Raw genomic sequence first — 21,433 nt, forward strand, 5'->3', positions numbered from 1 at the left:
AGCCATATGATAAACAAACCGTCCCTCGAACGCTTACGGTCTCATGTCAGCTCGTCTCATACGCGGAGTTTAATTGTACAGATCCCCTGTTTCCCATTTATCAAATCGTCTTCAAAATCCTGAAGGATCTTTGCACTTTCCTGAAGAGTGAAAACCGAGAAAATGGTGAAGCTCACTCCAGAATTAATTCAGCAATCTGTCCAACATATCAATCCAGTTCGCGACCGGGAGCTGATATTAAGAGGTTAGACTAGACCACTTTTATTAAAAAGTAACTTGCCTTGAAGTCAGCGTTATAAGTAGCACTCTATTCTAATAATGTTTAAATGTCCGCACAGGTTTAATTTCATTTCAGACTTGCAGGTTAAGTGAGGGTCGGCTCGGCCAAACCGCTACCGTAACGTTTTAAAAGTTGCAGCAGAAGCTGTCGATGAATGATTTTATCTTTATATTTTTTGTATCTAATTAATGCTTGACGTAATTGTTGTTCTTTTAATGATAAATTGGCAGACCACAATTTATACAAGTTAATGGGCTAGGTTAGCAATAGATTAGCCTATTCCCAGGTGCATATGCAAAGGAGACGTCCGCACAAAGATATCATCTATTAATGCAATTTTTTTTAATGGAGGCTGTAGAAGGGGTTATACAGGTGAGATAAGTTGAGAAGATATCCGAGACTATGGGAAATTTACCGTCAGTTTGTAATTTTGCTTTTATCCCCGAGGGGCTGGTACTCAACACAGCGCCCAGTAGAGAGAGCTTCTGCCATGTTTAGTACTGACCCCTTAGGGATGAACATGAGTACAGAATGAAAGATGGCAAATTTCTCGTTATCTCGTCAAATTCTTTAGGTTACCTCACCTGTACTGTATTGTTCTTTGCAGCGTGCCTTCGGCCCCTAGCTGCAACCTCTTTCGTACCTTTTATTGTACCTCCTTTCACATTCTCATTCTTCCATCTTACTTTCTACCCTCTCCTAACGATTGATTCATAGTGCAGCTGCAAAATTCTCCCCGTTATGCTTTTAAAACCTTTTATTGCCAATTTCCATTTCAGCTCTGAATGACATCATAGGCTAGGTCCCAGTGCATGGCATTGGCCTAAATTCTGTATTCAATTCAATCTATATTGTTCAGTCAACAAGTTATTACATTAATAAACAATATCAGCATGCGGCCGTCTCCATCACAATTACTCATCCAGCAGTTTGAGGAAACTTACTCTGTGGGTGGGAATGTGCACAAACGAGAGCAGAGGTAAATACAAAGGAGATGGCTGCATGATGATATTGTTTAGTAATGAAATTTTTTGACTGAACAATATAGAAATGGGTAGTATATAATATACCCGGAAGGTATTACCTTGGAAATTGACTTTTTCTGGTGTATTTGGTTGCTTATCAAGAATTTACCATTATTTTTTGTCATTCGACTGTAATTAACCTGTAATTAACCTCAGAACTGATCATATTTTTCCTATTGCACATGCACAGTGTTATAGGGGAACTTTTGGTAGAAAGTGGAGTTTCCTTCACCGTCTGCCCCCTAGCTAAGTAACACGGCCTACTAAGTTAATGTCTCTCATGGTTCCTTTTTGTAATAGAACCATTAGCCAATACAGCCCTAATGTCTCTCATATTTTGGAAGAGCATACAGTATGCAGAGCTATTACTTAGAAATACAGTACTGAGGCAATATGAGAAATTTGAAGACTTAATGATAAATTTGCCATCTTTCGTTATGTATTTATGCTTATCCCCAAGGGGTCAGTACTAAACATGGCAGAAGCTCCACTGGGCATCGTGTTTAGTACCAGCATCCCGTGGACCTTCCACCATGTTTAGTACCAGTCACTCGGGAATTAACGCAAAAACATAAATATAAGATGGAAAATTTCTCGTTATCTCGGTAATTTTCTCTGATTATCTCGCCCGTACTGAATTATATATTGGGTAATTTTTCTATCTCACCTGTACTGAATTATAAATAGGGTAATTTTCTCTGATTATCTCACCTGTACTGAATTATATGTAGGCTATACACCCTTTTCTATATTGCTTAGATGAAAAATTATGTTAATAAAGGAAAGCTTTGTCAGCTTTATCCCTTACAACCGTGAGGAGTAGTTAGAGATTTGCTAAATTAAAACATAATAACTCAAAATTCAAGAGAAACTCCTGGAAGATTTTACTGGTCATACTTTGACACTGTTTCTTGCTAAACACATTTATTTTTATGTCTTATTTCATGTTTTATGAATATCTGGCCATTATTGTTTGTGCAACCCACTAACTTTTGTTCCCCAGTCATTTATGTATAATGGTTACAGGGGACCACAGTGGGATACCAAGGATTTATGGTGTTGAAAACCAAAACTGAGTGAATTGCACGAAGAGGAAAGGTCTAAAATGCTTAAACCACTTCACAAGCACCTGGAAAGACATGGTTCAAGCGTATAGCTGAAGGGACAAAGATGTCAAAAGGCCTAACCTGACCTAGCGTCCTCCCAGTGCTTGGTTATGGCTTAAATCTCATATTATGTTTATTATGTTCTGTTCTATTCTGACATAGATCTCTCTCTCTCTCTCTCTCTCTCTCTAAGCTGATGTAGTGCACTTAAAGTCATAAAGTGTCGACAGTCTTATTTTACTTTAGACCATAACTCAATGTAGTTTTTATGTTGTAATCACATTTCCTTAACATGCTTAGTATGAAACTTGTGCTTAAGTCTACAGTTACTGAGTTATTTACTGACAAATGTTGTTATCTTTTTGGATTTTTTCTAAGTTGTCTGTTTACAATAACAATGTCACAGGAGTGGAGCTCCCACTCAGATCTTGAATGTCCGAGCTCATTGTGGGTAAGGATGGTTTAAATACCTATCTAGAATGTCTTCTGTTGTTTTCACTAGGAACTGTGGGTACGGTGCAAATGTTAAAACCTGACTGGCCTTTTTCGTTTTAAGTGTGACCAGGTAGACGAGATTTTTTAATTCAGAAGTTGCTTTATAAAAAACTCCAGAGGTGTAACTCTTATACTGTGCAACTTATTTTCAACGTTTCTGGTATTTGTTTCAGGAACAAATAAATAATTTAACGATACTGGAACCCCATATATCCTTCAGCTATGTGGGACCACAGTGGGAAACAGGTTTTAAAGGTGGGGGATAATATAATTGTTAATTAGGCCTAGAAGGAGGTGATCTAACATTGCTATGATAGCCTACCTCAGCAAGTTCTGATTCTGCTTAAGGGAAGGTTTAATGAAAATTTTGTAGTTTAGTAACTTATTGTAAACCATAATCGAATTCTGGAGTTGCAAATGATTTTCCAATGTTTTAGTGTGAGTTTTAAATGTTTCTGATGATGATTTATGTTACAGTTTAGTAGGCTAGGCCAGGTTTTAGAAGTACTGTACTGGCCCCCCTTACATATCTTATAGTCTTAGGGACCACAAAGGCAAACTGAGGTTTTTGGGTGAGGGGAAAACCAAAAAAGAGTGAAATACAAGGATGTTTTCTAAGTTGTGCATAATACTTATGCAGGTTCTGATTGTGATTAAAGTAAAGTTTATTGAAGGCTTTCAAAGTTTCATTATGCACTAGGTAAGTAAGGATTTGGTAACCTAGATTGTTTAGTGGTGGGCCAGGCATGGATTTGTTGCTGTAAGTTAGGTTAAGTGGGATTCCAGGGGGCAAAGCTCCCCAGCTAGGCAAGGCCACAGTACCCTGGGTTAGGTTAGGTCACCACCCAATTATTTTTATTGCTTGTGCCCTAAATTTGGTTAGCTAGGAGGTTCAGAGGGCGTAGGAAGCACATACACACCCCAGTAAGGTCCCGTTGCCATAGGTTAGGTTTTTGTTAATTACCAGGTGGACTGACCCATGTGGTCTCCCTCTGTTAAGTTGGGTGACACTGTATGAAGAAATGAGTCAAATATTTAAAAATATATTTGCTTTATATCATTGAGTATGCAAAAGCAACTAGATAAAATTTTAAAAATTTGTAGCAATGTAGGAATACCGTTTGAAGGCCAGGAATGTTATTACCCACATGTTGAAATGCTTATACTGTATTGTACATTAGTAAGTGCTGTTTGCAACCTCTGAATTTTCTTCAGTTAAGAATCCAGAAGGAAAGTGAAATGTAAACTTTTTATTATTTATTATGTCTCCTTTGGAACTACTTATTTTATCCTACTTTTTTTAAAGTCAAATTCAGGCTTCATATAAAGTAAGGTAATAATTGATAGGCTCAAGGATTTGCTTGTTTAAAAGAAAATCATTTTTTCTTTTTGTATAAACCTGACATTTACTTTATTAATCAATAATTATATCATTTTTAAAACTTTCAGTAAGCATTAGACTTGATAACTACTACTAAGTAGATAGACATACTTTAGTTAATACAGATATTGTGTTATCATGTCAAGTTAATTACTAATAAATAAACAAGCTCATTATCTGCTGAGTTTTACCTTGTTAAATTACTTTTTGAGTTGATTGATTATACACTCTAATATTACTGGTTTTTACAGGGTACAAGATTCCTGTTATTGAAAACTTGGGAGCCACACTTGACCAGTTTGATTCTTTTGACCTAAGCGACAATGACATAAGGAAACTCGATGGTTTTCCCCTTTTGAGGAGACTGAAAACTTTACATCTCAACAACAACAGAATTGTGTGAGTATGATTTTGTGACTTGGCTACAGAATTAAAGCGGTTATTTTCTAAATATGATTATAGAATAATACGCTGATTAATCCTTGCAGATATGACCCTCTTAAGACTGTATTGATATTTATGCCATTATTAAAGAATGGATGATTAGCTCAGTACAGCAGTCCCTGGGTTACGACGGGTCCGGAAGTAATATGGCTACAAAACAGCAGAATAATAAAAATTTGGAGTTTTTTTTTATGAAAAACTCAATAAAAAAGCAGTTTACATAATTTCCAATACATCCAAAGCATTGAAAGTAAGGTTTTCTTATAATTTTTTGACGATTTTCGACGATTTTTCGGCTTACGACGTGGCATAGGAACGGAACCCCCATCGTAAACCGGGAACTGCCTGTACAGTAATGTGACCCTCTTCAAAATGAAAGATAAACAAACCATCAGTCCGATCCCCAGTACTAACTGTGCAGTGAAGGCTTGTAGGCTGTTTACCAGCTTTTGTCTAAAACTTTGTCGAACGAACATTTCAGTAACAAAGAATATTATGAACTAAGTGCAACCCGCCTTAGACAAGCAGGATGCTACAAGTCCATGAATTCCAATAGGGGAAAACAGCCCACTACAGAATATGAAATTGAGTATACTGGGAATTAACTAAGAAAATAGAATGAACTATACACGAGACATAAAAATAAATGAGATCAGAGCAGTACAACTGAATTGTAAAGATTGTCTTACCTCTGTTATTGTGGATTCACTGAAATTATTCCTGTTATGGGGTGTTTGAATCAGATTTTGGTAGTAAAGTTTTATTACAGTTTTATAACTATTGTGTATGATGATTCACAAAAAGCTTAACATTTTACAGCTTGGTGTAATTTCATTCCGCACACACATAGAGGAGAGTGCTCTCTCTCTCTCTCTCTCTCTCATTCATTAATGTGACATTTAATTTATTGTAGCATTAGGGAATAGTTTACTGGAGAGCTCCATTCATATTTTGACTTTTCGCATGCTTCTATACTCAATTTGTTATGGATTCTAGGTAATTTTTAAAAAAACTATTACAAAATAAATCTTTGCCTATATTTTTTCTTAATCTTAGTTTCATCGGGGAGTGTACTTTTAAATGGTGGTTGTGTAACATTTGACATAATGGTGCATTTCATTCTGTTAAAGTTTTACATATTTTATTTTCTCTCTTTATATAACAGTATATGATATGTAACATTTTATTTCTGTAAACCTGAATATAGCTTTTTGCATTTCAGGCGTATCTCAGATTCACTGGCGGAGTCAATTCCTAATTTGCAGTTTCTTTACCTTACAAATAATTTAATCCAAGAATTGGCTGATTTGGATAACTTAGCATCTCTGAAAAAACTAGAGTATGTTTCGCTGCTGGGAAACCCTGTTACAACAAGGGATCATTATCGCTTGTATGTTATTAACAAGCTTCCTCAGGTAAGTCTTGTTCAAGTGTCATGTGTAGTATGTTTTAAACCTAGTTTGTTCCTACAGGGATACAAACCTTTGTTTTCCAGTGCATCTTGCACTTTGGCTGTTCCTGACTAAAAAACAAAAGCAGCTGTTCCTGACTAAAAAACAAAAGCGGCTGTTCCTGACTAAAAAACAAGCCTATCAGGTAAATTCAATTCCACATTGTAAATTTAACTATGGTAACACATAATCATTGGATAAATTTCAGTAATGTTTTATTTTTAATGATAAACTGATAAAGTACAGTATATGAAGTTTGGATAAATAAATGAAATATAAAAACTGTGAGAGAAGTCATCTGTGTGAGATTCTGATATCAGTTGGTGTTGACAGATTCCCAGCCTTTCAGTTTCTGATGATGTCACTGGTAGGAAACTGTTCTGGCAACTTTTATGAAGAATCATTTGCATGACATCTGAAGGATGTTGGGGATGGTTCAGTGCCATCTCCTCCAAAGTAGGCAGAACTAGATACCAGCAAGTGCAGCCTATTGTTGTGCTTTCTCCCCCAGTACATGCAGGACAGGTTATTCTGATCACACCTTCCTTGTTTCCAGTCAGTTCCTTTGGGCCTCCAGTATTGTTGCCTCAGCTTTTGCCAACCTCCAGGCCCCAGTATGGCCAACAAAAGTAATTCTAAGGATTCTACTTTTCTGTCTTGCTTGTATCATACGGTGTATTCTGCTATGCATATTACAGAATACACCTTATGCTACACTGTTATTGGCTCTTTGCATAGGGAGTTACATCCTTTCAAGAATTCTTTTCCTCTCCTTTGATTTTTTACAGTCATAGACCTTCGGCTGAAGCCAGTGCTGTTGGAACATTACCACCGCCTTCACCATCAACCACCTGTATTACTCTGTCAGCACTAGAATCAGTTGCCATGCCATAGCTAGAGACATTCCTCTCGAAATTATCATGCAGGAGAGACCGTTTTTTATCTTTAAAGACTAATAGTTAGCCTGAAAGGCATGACACCATTGTTTTCATTTTGGCAGGGATTAAAGTTTTTCTTGGATTCATGGCTATTACGAAAACCTCTCCCCAGGGGATTGCTTTGGATCTTGTAAATTGTTTTTATCTTAGTTGCCATTGTGACAAATGAAAGAGGAATGATTCAAGATATCATTGATGTTGACATAGGGATTTTTTTTCAGTTCAGTGCCTTTTTTGGAGCTGCGTGGCTGTCCCCAACCTGCTAAATCCAAGACCAGATCTCTCCTTGTAGATCAAGCTTGTGAATTATCACAAAACCCTGCCCTCATGTCCTTTACATCATCCTTGAATGACTTTACATCTGCTCTGAAAAAAAAAAATTCTTCTGTGCCTGTCATCTGTTCAGCCCCACCTACCTTGGATCACTGTCTGGTAGATTAACAGTGATCCCTTCTAGGACCTTACCACCCATTCCTTTGGGTTACTCAAGACCATCACACACTATTGGTAATCTTTGCATGTCTTGTAACTGAAATGGCACAGTTGACGCATCATTTTGGGTTTGTGATATGTGCAACCTTGAACGCTCTTTGTCAACATCATAAAGAAATTTATGTAGAAGTATTACGTCAAGATGAAGAGTCATTGCATTAAAGAAATTTCAGTAGAAGTATTACGTCAGGATGAAGAGTCATTGCATTAAAGAAATTTCTGTAGAAGTATTACGTCAGGATGAAGAGTCATTGCATTTAAGAAATTTCAGTAGAAGTATTACGTCAGGATGAAGAGTCATTGCATTGACTTGTGGAATAGATCTTCTAATGTTAGATTTAATCTCAATCATTCACTTACTCTGGGTAGAAATCTAGGAATAAGTAGGACTTCTGATTGTCCCAGTTGGTGCTCTTCATGTTCTCCTTTCCAGAAGAATGCTTACTCCAGTGACAGTCCTTTTTGATGAACAAACGTCCAGAGGTCTATAGAGACAGCTGCATTGTTCTCTATTTTCAACCAGTTCCCTTACTGGTGACCTTGCTTATTGCTGTAACTATATATGCCCCAGTGACATTTTGTGTTGCTGAACATGTGCTTGCATTAGTCAGTGAGCCACTAAAGGAGTAGCCAGTCAGCTGTGAATGTTTGATCTTGATGACTGCATTCTTCAATGACCACTTCACTTTCAGTGACCTCTGGTGCACCAGTGACCAAGCAGTGATCCTTTTTCAAGGTTATGGTTTTTAATACTCATCTAGAAGACATTCACTTGTATTTTTATTGCAGGGACATTTCCTCAGCTACAGTGTGAATTCCTTGACAATTTTTGGCATGCACCTTAGTCGTCATCAGTAATGACTTCATAGTTTCACATTTGTGCTGGTTAGAGGCTAGCTGTCATTGCAGTGATGGCAACTGTGTCATCATAAGTCTTCATCTTTTGTAGAACCTGATTAGGAATTACAGTACAGTTTTGGACCGATAATCTTCAAGAGGGTCTCTTCTCCCAGCCTCCTCTGATTTACAGCACCCAACTGGATGGTCATTTTCACTTTCAGGCAGCATTACATCCAGGGAGAGGGATGGCATCTCTGCTGGTGAAAGTATCTTCATGGCATGACTGAGCAAGGGAACAGATCTCGGGCGTCGGTGGGACTGGAGATCACTACTAGCAGTTACCCTTCCTTCCAACTGCTTGTATACATCAGCCATCCTTATGAATATGACAGAACGTGATGGTTCCTTGGATGCTCATTCATCATGTAAAAGAATTGCAACATTTGCCTCTCCTGATCATAGCTAGACGCCTCCAGCCTTTGCTTGTGGATATTACGAGTCTGTGATGTTCTAGCTTGTCCCAAAAGAACTAGTGCGACAAAATGGCTAGTGTTATATTAGTTAGTGCCAAAATCATTATTGCGACAAAATAGCTGATAGTACTGTACATTTTAATAGAATTAAAACTGAAACATCAAAATATATTTTGCTCTTTATTATTATTATCAGTTTTTCCTTTTCTTTTATCCTATTTTAGTAAAACAGTTTTTTACATGTATAAAAAGGTTGTAAAACATATCTATAATAGTTTTGATTAAAATACTTTATTAGAGAAATTGAGTATAAAACACTTAATAATGATAAAGAAAATAAATCTTTAATATGTTATGTTATAGCTGATCCCCCACAAAAAATCTTTAGTAGATATTTCATTATGTGAGTGCTTGTTAATCAAGTTCTTAAGTTTTTCGTTAATGTCTTTCGTTCTCTTTTTGACAGGTGCTTGCTGTCCACAGATATATGCATTTAGATTAGCTCTGTAAAAGTTCCTCTTTCTGCCATACCGTTGGATGAACAGAGTCAAACATTGCCGGAATAGTGGGATGCCATCGCTCTAGCTTTTTATTTGTCCTTGTTATATAATTTTCTGCTCTTTGCTGAACATTCCACAATTCGATGGGAAATATGGGTGTTCTCCTTCCTCTTCTCTGGCGTCTCCCAATGTATGTTTCTTCAAAACAGTCATGCAAGGTTTGCATTTCTTCATCCAGTTGCAAAAATTTGAGGTCTTCATTTAGCTCTTCATATGCATCTGCCACTTGCTGAGGATTAAGGAATGCCAAGGCTGCAAGCATCTTGCAGTAAAGATGGCAGTTGGCATTGATACATAACTATTTGTTAATCCAGTGTTCTTTATCTTTCTCCATATTGACTGGGAAAGATGAAAAGATGAAAAGAAATATCCATTTATGTTTGCATCAGGAAATACTTTCATGAAAGCATTAAAAGCAGATTTTTCAAAATGTAATGTTACGTTTTCAGGGTTATTATCTGGACGCTTTTCTTTCAGAATCTTGAATGCTCTCTCAGATGTTAACTGAGTTTTATCAGGCATCAGAATATAAGCACAAGCAAACAGGAAGTCTTCCCAAATAACATGGATTGTATGTAATTGATAAAACAATTTAGGTACAACTTTGAAAGTGCCATTACACATACTGACTTTCGAATTGGCAAGTTGATTGAGCATTAGTTCACTGGCAAATATGATTATTTGCTTTGAATCACTAACTACATCACTTAATAAGAAGGGTTCCATAGTTCCATTTATGGCAACTGTTTTAAATTCTTAGTATTAATTCATCAATTGATGTAGTATTAATTCATCAATTGATGTAGGGTCAGGAACGTAACCTTCATTCTTACAACGTTTTCGTTGATTGCGTTTCTGGATAGCCCTTTTTTTTTAGGGACTTTCGCCATTGCTTCGTTGTCCAGCTCTTGTACTGCATGGGCAATAATTCTTTGTGGTGGTACACTAGAATTAGAGGCTTCTTCATTTATTTTACTCGAGCAATTCTTACATTTTGCTGTGCAGGACCTGGAGCATGATTATGTTTTTGTCCAAGTGTTACTTCAAAATTTTCTTTTTAGCTCAACTAATTTTTCAGTGTACCCCTGCAGTCTATAAGTACACATCTCCATTCCTGGGGGGTTTTGTTTGTTGTGTTTTTACGATACAAAAATCCTTTGTAGCTAACATATCACTTCCTTTCTGGGACTTGATGATGTTCATTGTGAAGGGTAAAATATTACTAACGTATTTCTGCTAAAGGAAGATAAAAGAAAATGAAAAACTGAATATAGGCTAATAGCTAAGAGCAAAATATGTAATTTGTTCTACTAACTACTTTAGTATTTATCTTAAACCATTTTAACACTTAAACACAAACTACAGTTTCTTGAAATTAGCTATTTTGGTTAACAGCTCTTTCACTACCGGCTAAAATGTACTACTAGCTATTTTGTCACACTAGCAATTTTGGCACTAGCTCTTATAATACAAGCCATTTTGTCACACTAGTTTAATTTTACTAGCTTTTTTTGGAACACGTTCTTTGGGGCTCACTGGGATATTGCCTGAGGTGTTGCATTTGATGCTGGTCCAAGTTTTGAGGTTTCAGAAGAAACGCAAGAGGTATTGGAAATTTTTGCTTGGTTATGCTTATTAATCCAGTATCTTGTGGATTATTCCAGCCACTAGCCACCACATCATAGGTTATTTTAGCTAGGTTAGTATGAATCGGCAAGGATTCTGATGCTTGGGTGATTGGTCTTTACTTATTTTTACTGCCTGCCGAGGTTTTCTAATTTGGTTTTCAGATGCTTGTTTGTTACTGCACTACCAAGGCTTCCATTTTTGTTGACAAAAACACAGGCCTGACCTTTTCCCCTTATCTCTGGCTGAATTCACAGCAGGGTATGTCATGAAGATTGGATGATGGTGTCTTGTTTTGCTGGCATCAGTTTCTGCCTTTAATATGACTGTTCATCTGGTTGTCATAGAGCTCTGAAGAGACTTGGAAAGAATCATCTTCCAGTTTAATTTTACTTTGGATGAATATTTTCTAATCTGTAACTTGTTATTTATACCGTGAAAAAGAACACTGAGTCATGTATGCTAAATTGTACTAGAGAAAAAAGCTTCTTAGTGCCTTTCAGTGGTACATGATAGGCTTAATTATTTTAATGTAGATTCCCTTTTAGAGTTGAGGAAGAAGATAATAATATGTCACTGTTGGAGTTTTTTCTGGAATAACTAAGAATATAGTGTTGCTATAAAATCATTGTTTGGGAATAAAGGAGGTATGATTGAAAAGATTGTGAATGTCAGTTTTTAGAGGGTTTAAAAAGGCAATTTTAAATATTTTTCGGTAACTTTTATAAATGCTTTTGATTTTGCTACTAAAAATTCATCATATTACTGGTAATTTCAAATGTGTACAGTAATATGTTAGGATTTAGAAATTGAAATTTATGTTCATCTTTCATCTTGCAAGGAATCTAATGCTTCAAAATGAGTATTTTCATTTACAGTATGTTTGTGGTACTTTTCTACTGGTAATTTTGTTTTGCAGTGGTGTAATCAGTTATTTTTGGTTTTCATTTATTGTTATGTAATATGCCATGTTGCATGGTAAAGACTTGGGATTCCATGTTCATACTTCTCTTTCGTTCCACACCAAGGTTTTCTTGCCAAACATAAACTATCCCAACATCTTTTAACACTTGCCCAGAAAAAAATCTGTAGATGTCTTCTTATTATTTAAAATGTTTCCTGTTTTGTGAACCCTTTTATAAGTTCTCACATTTGTTTCTGTTTGTCCATGATGCAGTTGGATCTCTTACCTTCCTTATACAAAATTTCAGTATTTTAATACATTAGTATTTTCCTTTTTCAGTGTTTTAATACATGAGTATTTTCCTTGATGACCTCAAGGCTGCACCACTGAACAGCTGATTGTATTTTTTAGGTCCGAGTTCTTGACTTCCGGAGAGTGAGAGAGCGAGAGAGGGAGATGGCAAAGAAATTGTTTAAGAGTAAACTTGGAAAAGAAATACAGAAAGAAGCCAAAAAGGCCAGAACTTTTGTTCCTGGTGCTGGGGGCATGATGGATACTCGACCTACTTTGGGTATGATGAACTTAATTGCTTTTCAAGTCTGTTACGGTAAACTTTTTAGTACTGTAGTTCTTTTTTCATGTCCATATAATTTACAATTAATCTTTGGTTGGTGGTGCCATGTATGTAGAACTGCCCGGGTATGGTATATTGATCGGGAAGTTTAAGATATTTTACGTTATGCAAAGGGCTTGTATTGTCCAAATTAGTGCTGTGTGAGGTACACTGAGAAATGATTTCCTTTGTAAGCCTAACCTTCATTAGGTGATTAATATATAGTAGTATAGCTTATTATCCCTTCTCTCATGTACTGTGTTACCAACAGCTTGGTGCTCAGCATGTTATTCAGCCCCCAGTTGTTGACTTTTTATGGTGAAAATGATGACATGTTGACAAAAACACTAGTTAAGAGACTTTCAGTTGTAGTAACAGGAATCTCTGATTTTTACCATCATTGAAAACCTCAGAATAGTTTCATAAATTTGTTCATCTTTTACATGCAGTGCTTTTATCCCTGTACATACAGATTGTGGTGTCTTCCTGCTGTTATTTATTTTTCAAAGCAGTTTGGTAGTACTGTATACTATTGTATCATTACCACTTTTCATGTTGGAAAAGTCCAAACCTTCTCAGTTTTTGAGATCTCAGTCCACACTCCACCCTATAGATACATCTGTCTTCCACTTCCTCATTCATAATACAATCTTCCCACCACACTAAGGCCATGCATCATACCATTCTATGGTCATACTTTTCCAAATCTCCATTTTCTTTGTCAGTACTCATGTTTCTTCTGCATAGAGTGGTGCAGGCCTAATGTACCATTCTTCAAGTCGATGCTCTCTACTTATGGGATATTTTTTATTTACCAGTAGTTTGCCTATTCTCCATTTCATTCATGTTACAGCTACTCTTTTTCATACTGCACTCTCAGCTCCACTGCCCCCAATGTAACAGAAATTCCCTACTTCAAAGAGTTGTTTATCACAGCAGGGATCTCAGATATGGCTCTCTTCCCAATTTGTTCTTATTACACAATTCAGGCATTGAAAATCTCTTAACTCCATGTATATTTTGTAATCCTGAGCACCTCCTGTGATATCATCTGTTACATTGAGTACACATTACGATTCACTTTACCTTATATACTCGGCCACTTTTGGTATTGTACTTTTTCTCTTTGCTTCCATTCCAGTCGTCATAAGCTTTGTTTTGCGGATGATTTCTTCAACTCTCCATTCCACTCTCCCATCTTTTAAACATTTCTAACACTTCTTCCTCTGATTCTGCGATGAACAAGTCATCTAAATATAGTGCTTACCAAAGCCCCCCCTTTCTGCTGACTTCTTTACAGTTTCCTTTTTACACTGGTAATCAAACAGGAAGGGGCTTGGTGCTGATTATTGAAGGACACCAGTTGATCACAGATATGTCTGATGCACGTTTTTAGACACTTTTAGCCTTCGTTATTCATCTAGTTACATGTCTAGCTTTAATTTATCTAATCTATCGCTTTTACTGAATCTTTCCTTTTCCTCATTAAACGAATTAACTTTATATTCACCTTTCAGCTCTGCTAAGTAATTTATCTCATACCTTTCCTCTTTGTACTTGGTGAATGTGATTTTTAAATGATGACTTGTAATGCAAGGCATTCTAGGGGTTACCCGGACCAGGGGATTAAATCAGAGTGCACATCACAGCCTGTGTTTTAGGGAAAAAGTTAATAGTGCATGTTTTAAGAGAAAATTTTTGTTTGTTCTTTCTTGAAGATAGTAGATATTTATTAGTTATGTTCTATTCATTTTCCAGCTCAAATGAGTGCTGAGGATCAAGCAGCCATTCGACAAGCAATCTCTAATGCAAGGTCAATGGAAGAAGTGGAAAGGCTACAGCACATGCTTCGCACAGGCAACATTCCTGGTCGAACACAGGCTGTAAAGCATAGTAAGTGAGATTTCCTTTCTTTAGTATTTTGGTCTGTTGGGATCAGGATTATTTTTGTGAAACTGGCTGAAGATAGCAAGAATCTTTGTCTTAATGAAGATTGGACCAAGGGAGTTATCTTAAAATTTTTTAGAATTGCTGCTTATATAAATACAGTGTCCATAATCTGTTGTCTCATGAAAGAGTATAGTTAATTTTGTTGAATTTGTAACCCTTGTTATTCTCTCACATTGTGAAGAAACTCTTGAAATTGTTCAGTTTACATAACTCTCTTACCTGAATTTCTTTTGGTATACATTTGATTATCATGTCATAATATATCCTTGTAATGGTATTAGTAGATTATTTTTTTTTTTTGGAGCAACTATAGATTTGCCTCTCCTGTTGACCCTGAACATGTTGTTCCCACTAAACCCTGAACAGGTTCCCACCAAAGTAAATGTCTTTTGATTTACTGTAAAATGAAAGAGCTCATAAAAACTGAAATAGAATCATTGAATGCGTTACAGTCAAGTATGTACAACAATTACACCTGCTGTTACACACCGTTTGGTGAACCTCTGATAGAATTGAAAAAGAGAAATTACCATTCTAAATATGGTACACACATAAAATGTTATATATTTAATGTTTTATATAAAAACTTTCATTCAATTACCCTGTGACATCATGCAACTAGTGAGGGCATTACTCCGAACAGCTGGAATTCTGTTAGGCAAACAACATTGGCTGCCTTTTTTTGGTTGTTTTGTACATTAGCACAACTTCTTCACAAGAGGTAGCACCTTACAAATGACAAAGATATAAATGCCACCAAATTTAAGCTAAGAGTACTACACAGCTAAGGAAAGAATTATAATATAGTGAAAAAAAAAAGTGGCGCTGTCGCAGCCATGGGTAAGGGTGAACAAAGGCACGTCAACTGTGCGGATTATATTTCACCATCATAGCAACTAAAGACCATGACAAACATTACAATTGGTGACAAGATTTGATTAGCCAGTAACCTACTCTAACATTCCTGAATGTTTGTATCAGACAACAAAAAACACACACACACAAAAAGCATTGTAGCATTATCAGACCACCAAGTAAGTACCACTGAACCAGCTGACATAATATACTAACCAGAATATATTACAATAAAATTCAAGCACTGTATACTCGTATAAAACATTAGTTATGAGAACATGGTAACCTGTTGTAGATGACAAAGGGGTACTAATTAAATGTTTCCAGTATGAGGCAGTGGCTCCTCAATGGTGGAATTCCCATACTTTGGAAGTAGCACAAGTTTATTAGCTGGATACTCTAGAACCTGAAGCTGTTCTTTACACCTTTGTTACCAAGGTTTCTGGTTACAATGTGCAGCTGCACTTTGAACTAGGCCATCTTCATTGAGGTGAAGTGACTTGATTCTCCCAAAGTTTTATTTCAGTCAATGAGCACTTTCATCTTTGAGCAAAATGAGGTCTCCAAGTCTTCAGATTTCACTGCTTCTTTGTCTTTTTTTACCTGCTCTGCAGCTGTTTTAAATGTCATATCTTCAGCATTTCTGGAACAGATTTGCTATCCACAGCTTTTGTCTCCATTGCCCCATGAAATAGAAGTCATTGTCCTGTGACATACAAATCTGTCCCTAGGTCTTCCTGGTGGAGGCATTTTAGCTTTCATGCTAAGCAGCTGGTCATGACTTTGTGGTGTTTTAGTGGGATAATCTAGATTCTTGAATGCCAGTGGATAACTGTTTACGGTGGCAATCCCTTCTGCCATCAGTGTGTTCTCAGTCCTTCATCGTCAGATTGCTTTCTTGTATTTAGTAGAAGAGCATTGAATACTGACTTGATTTTTCAGATCTGATGTTCCCAGGATCTACCTAGATTAGTCAAGAGAAGGGGGATATTGATGACCATTTACTGCATGGTGGTAATTAATGTCTGGCTATGTAACATTGTCAGATAATGTACAGGAAAGCTGTTCCTCTGAACTATTTGCAGGTTCAGAATGTAAGGACAAGGGGAACCACTGTCACAAGACCATTTCCTTATTCCGAATAAACATGTAATGCAGTAAATATCGTGGGTATTCCAGTATGAGAATAGTTGTTCAAAAGGTATTTGAATCACAATATCAGTCTAACCTAACAGTTCTGTTGATTGGGATACAGCCCTTTCCCAGTAGCCCTTCAAATCTGGACACACTCCCTCCACTGAGCTGATCTTTCTTGCTTGAAGAACTTTGTATTGTATTGTATATAGAATTTAGCCCAAAGGCCAAGCACTGGGACCTATGAGGTCAATCAGTGCAGAAAAGGAAATTGAGAGAAAAGGTCAGAAAGGTGTAACAGGAGGAAAACCTCGTAGTTGCACTATGAATCAATTATCAGGAGAGGGTAGAAGGTAAGATGGAAGAAAGATATGAAAGGAGGTAAAGTTAATGGAATGAAAGGGTTGCAGAGGGAATAAGGCACTGCAAAGAAGTAAGTAATGCCTACAGCAACTGCATAGCACTGATGGCACTACCCCCTACAGGGAAAGAACTTTGTAAGATAGCTTGTACTTATCTTGTATTCATCAGGAGGTTGATATTGATGGATCTTGTCTTGATTGTAGGAAACAATGTATTTGTAGGTTTCTTGCAAACAGGATTCTAGTGACGGCAGTGTACAGTTAATCAACATCAATCTTCCAGACTGCTTGTTAGCATGAAACTGTTCATGTTGAGACCAGCTTCTTATAATTCCTTATGAGGAAGGGGTCCTGATTGTTGCTATGTTGAATCTTGGGTGTATTCTGGGTTGATTTTAACTAATGAAAAGTTCATAAGAATGGTTTATATGTGAGAAATTCAATAAGATTTCACAGTTTTGACCTTTGATGGCAGTAACTTGCTATTAGCATCCAAAAGGTATATGCATTCAAAGTATTAGGAATAAATTGTTCTTTTTTCTTTGGTACCACATTTAATCAGCTGACTTGAGTTTTGGGTTCGTGCCCAAGCTATGGTCTTGGCACGTCATAGTACAACCCAAGTGTGTGTGTGGGTCACTGAAATTGGACAACCGTGCTGTGAACTTACACTTCTGAGGAGTACTTGTCACAGTAAAGTATATCCAGTGCCTGGGATTCCTGCTATATTAGTCCTGGGGACCTGTGTCTAGGGCTTATAAACATCTCTTGAAGGTTTCATCACTTCTTTCTTAGTCATCAGAAGCACTAATTTGCAAGCACCTCGTAAGTGTTCTCTGAACGAAGGGAGGATGGAGAACAGTTTATCATGATTGGTTCTTAGCACCTTGGAAGGACTGAAAAATATCTCCTATGATTTCCTTACCGAAAGTAATGTGATAAGACCTTGATTAAGTTTTTAAGTTTATATTTTCAGAGTTGTGGAAGACACAAAACTACTTTAGTACATTTGGATTTTGAGAAAGTAAAATACACACAGAAGTATTGTCATTGATGTATAATATTCATTGGTAAAAAGCTAATGCATTTTAGGTAAAGCTAGTTTCCATGACCAGAGAATTGAAGTCATGATTAAAGGCACACGATGTATTATCAAGATGCATAGGCAGTGCATTACAAAATGCTACATGTAATTTGTATTTACACAGAAAGGGTGGAGATGTTAAAAAGACTAAATATTGAAGCAATTGTCAATATTCACATATAATAAGTTATAATATTCATCAGACAGGCAGACCTAGAAATTTTGTCCATTGATAACTGTTCTTATTCAACACCAGACTGTTCTTTGTGGCGTGCTCCCAGTAGGGAGTTGTCACATAGTGAAGCTATATGCCACACAATAGATGGTACAGTGTTGTGTTTTCCTTTTTATCTTTTCCTGGCTAACTGTCCAACTTTTTTTTTTTTTTCTAACCCCAACTTTGTTCAAATTTTCATCTGATTAAGGACATCTTTCAGGCGAGCTGCAAGTATAGAAATACTACTTAGTGGTCTTGTAAAAACAAATTATTAACAACATTGTACAAACTTACACTTGGGGTTTGATACCAAGAGCATTGTATGAACACCTATGAATTGGCATTTTCTTTTTAGTTGTGCTGGAATAACGAAGTTATACTTTGTCCTGAAGCTTATGCTAAGCCCTACACTTTGTACTTTAGACTATCCATCATACTTATTGCCACTCTTTACATTTCAGAATTGGATGAGGAAGAAAGATAACCTACTTGTTTGAAAATCAGATCTTTCAGTTACTTTCTTTGATGACCATGTGGTAAGTCTGAAGTTTTTGTAATGAAAATAAATGAGGTACTGCAATATTGATACAGTCTGGATAACCTTATTTCCTGGTAAGAACAGATACTATTACACATTCTTCTCCAGATGTTAACTTCAAAATGTTGCGAGGATGACACTTTGTGTTATTCTTGTAATGGAATGAGAAACATACATGTCATTTATATCTTGAGCTAGTACAAAAGTAACGTTTGGAAATTACATTTATTCTTAAACAGCCATTGGGTCGAGAGCGAATGTAATCTAATTTCACAAGATATTTTATGAATTATATAAAAAAGTAAAGTTTGTTGTAATTATTTGTGGTTTGAATGCCCTAATCAGTCATCATAGAAAAGCAGTGACTTGGGATTTGAATGGATTGGCTTCACAGCAAGAAGGGCAATATATATTGCACTATGAAAATAATAGAAACTGGCTAGAAAGCCAAAGTGAAGAACAGAAAACATACTTTGCATAATCATCTCTGGAATATACACAGTTTAAGCAATTCCCAAAAACATCAATACTAGCTAAAGGTTGGCCATTGGCTCATAGTCTCATCTCATGTTAACCTGCAGGGTGCAAGGAAGAATTGGGCAAATGTTTTTGGGTAATTTTCTAATCTGGCAATTCCAGCCATATCTTAGGGTAGTTTAGATTATCAAGACAAAAACTGGACTTCTGTTAATTCTTTACCCTTTTTTTCCTTTATTGGTCTCTTACCTGATCTATCAGAGCAAGGGAGACACTTATGTTAAACCTTGCTGGATGGGAGACTGTCTATGACAAAGTGACAAATTTCACTTGAAGGTGACAAACAGGCAATGGAAATGGATATGGATACCCCTCACAGTTAACGTTAAAAATCCAGTAGAACTTCTGTTACCATATCAAAAGAATACCAACTAAGGAAAGAATACAGCCCTTTGAGCAGTAAAGCTTTTACCTGATATGGAGGAATTAAACAAAACATTTATAACTAACTAACCAACCCCCTACATTTGATAACTGAAAACATACTTGCAGAATGGGTGTAAAACCAGTCTTAATGATACTGGCTATGAACCAGATCACAAGTGGTCTTTGCATACTTCACAAATTTGCACAAGGCATCAATGCATGATGCTTGCTAAGCCTGTAGACCATATTTACCATCCCACTCATCACCCAAAGTATGAGTGGATACACGAAGTAAAACAATTCTGTACAAACAATAACTAACAAAGCAACAAAACTGAAATCTTCCTCTGATGAGTCCAAAGTTTTGTCACGAGTCTTCAGGTTATTAAAGCCATATCGAAATCTGAACCGGTAAAGCCAAACTTCAGAAGCTGTAAAATCAGTAATAACTTGCAGCAAGTCAATCTTCATAGTAGCTATCTTCAGTTTGGTCTCCAAAATTTGTAAGTGGCATTACTTACAAATTATCTGATCCAGCTCATACCTAGGCCTAGACATGGCCAAGGCTCTCAAAAATTATGGTCCCTACTGCAAGTTTCACCCATCATTATAGAAAAAATACCATTCTTCAGACTTTAAAAGCATAGTTTAACAAAATCAATGAGTTATATTTCTCTTAAGTAAACAGTAAAAGTAAACAATAAAAGGGAGAAACTGGAGGCCAAGGGAAAGCTGCAAAAAATACCTGAAGTAATATCTCTGAGGAAAAGAGAACATTTTAAAACCTTCAGTAATACCTAAAGTGCACCACAATAGGATGTACTAGGTTTCTTGCCTACTGAGGAGCTTTTTGTTCTGGTTAAGCTAAATGATTAGTGGCATCATCACTAGTTACAATATCACAAAGTAGTATGATTATTTAACCTCTGAAAAATAATCTTTTGAAGTTCATGATTTAGTTTTACAGTAAAATTTCCCAAGTTCATCCCACAGTTCTGTAACAGAAATACATACGTAAAACATTTATCTAGTATTTACAATTATTAACTTCAATAAAACAAAAAGTGCTACAAGCGTTTGGGCACATTCATGTAATCTGGTTCATCTTCCCTGTTAATATTCATGTAAACTGACTCTTCTTCTTCCCCATTATTGAAATGTCTTGTTTTACTTCAGTTAGGTCAATATACTCTCCCCTTGGGACATGCTTCTTCTCTTGGCCCGATTCTAACATAAATACTTGCCCATGTATCACTTTTTCATTTTGTAAGATTACTACCTCAACAGGCTTCACTTCATTAGGTATAATATAATCTCTATTTGGTACTGTAGGTGGCATAACATCTGGGCAGTTTATATAAGGGGATTCACTATCTTCACCAACTTCAAACTGGCAGTTTATATAAGGGGATTCACTATCTTCACCAACTTCTTGGTTTGACTCATTAATGGTAGCGTTCTGGACTCTCCCAGGAGATAAATACTGATTCATGGGTAAGTAATAAGATCCTTGGTGTGTACCTCCTTCATGCCCTTCACTTGGTGTAGCAGGAATTTGGTCTTTGACAACACTGGCATCATGCATGTTGTTATTTTGGGTACTTTTGCCTAGCCCACATACCTGAAAATTAGTATTTCCATCAGTGTAATGTGTGGGTTAGCACATTCTGAAGAGTGTAGACATTGTAAAGTAAAAAAAGGTGAATACTTAGTGAAATATAAAACCAGTTCATTTGTATGGACTACAATGTCTTTACATTAT

At 36.4% G+C, this 21,433-nt stretch overlaps 2 protein-coding genes across 5 annotated transcripts in view; one reads left to right on the forward strand and one right to left on the reverse strand.

The window, feature by feature from the left end:
- On the forward strand, positions 1 to 19,088 carry U2A (small nuclear ribonucleoprotein polypeptide A'-like U2A). The gene is made up of 6 exons (XM_067103380.1): positions 1 to 244; positions 4,539 to 4,686; positions 5,954 to 6,146; positions 12,427 to 12,586; positions 14,387 to 14,521; positions 18,692 to 19,088. Exons 1-6 carry the CDS (start codon positions 163 to 165, stop codon positions 18,712 to 18,714), a joined length of 741 nt encoding a protein of 246 aa, XP_066959481.1. The 5' UTR covers positions 1 to 162; the 3' UTR covers positions 18,715 to 19,088.
- LOC136838447 (uncharacterized) overlaps positions 15,442 to 21,433 on the reverse strand; it is a 23,805-nt gene continuing 17,813 nt past the window's right edge. For 3 of the 4 annotated variants that reach the window (XM_067103378.1, XM_067103379.1, XM_067103377.1), the window contains one exon: positions 17,974 to 21,292. In XM_067103378.1, the coding sequence (XP_066959479.1) occupies positions 20,792 to 21,292 (501 nt within the window). In that variant the 3' untranslated portion in view covers positions 17,974 to 20,791. Of the gene's footprint in view, positions 21,293 to 21,433 lie in introns of all 4 variants that reach the window. The other variant, XM_067103376.1, reaches the window with a different exon arrangement.

The sequence above is a fragment of the Macrobrachium rosenbergii genome, chromosome 5 (assembly GCF_040412425.1).
Source record: "Macrobrachium rosenbergii isolate ZJJX-2024 chromosome 5, ASM4041242v1, whole genome shotgun sequence".
Classification (NCBI taxonomy): Eukaryota; Metazoa; Arthropoda; class Malacostraca; order Decapoda; family Palaemonidae; genus Macrobrachium; species Macrobrachium rosenbergii.

What these genes read in the sequence shown, in the direction of transcription:
- U2A (XM_067103380.1), top strand. Translation starts at nt 163, where the DNA reads ATGGTGAAGCTCACTCCAGAATTAATTCAGCAATCTGTCCAACATATC. An exon ending in CCGGGAGCTGATATTAAGAG is followed by an intron (nt 245 to 4,538) that starts GTTAGACTAGAC and finishes TGGTTTTTACAG; the next exon opens with GGTACAAGATTCCTGTTATT. An exon ending in CTCAACAACAACAGAATTGT is followed by an intron (nt 4,687 to 5,953) that starts GTGAGTATGATT and finishes TTTGCATTTCAG; the next exon opens with GCGTATCTCAGATTCACTGG.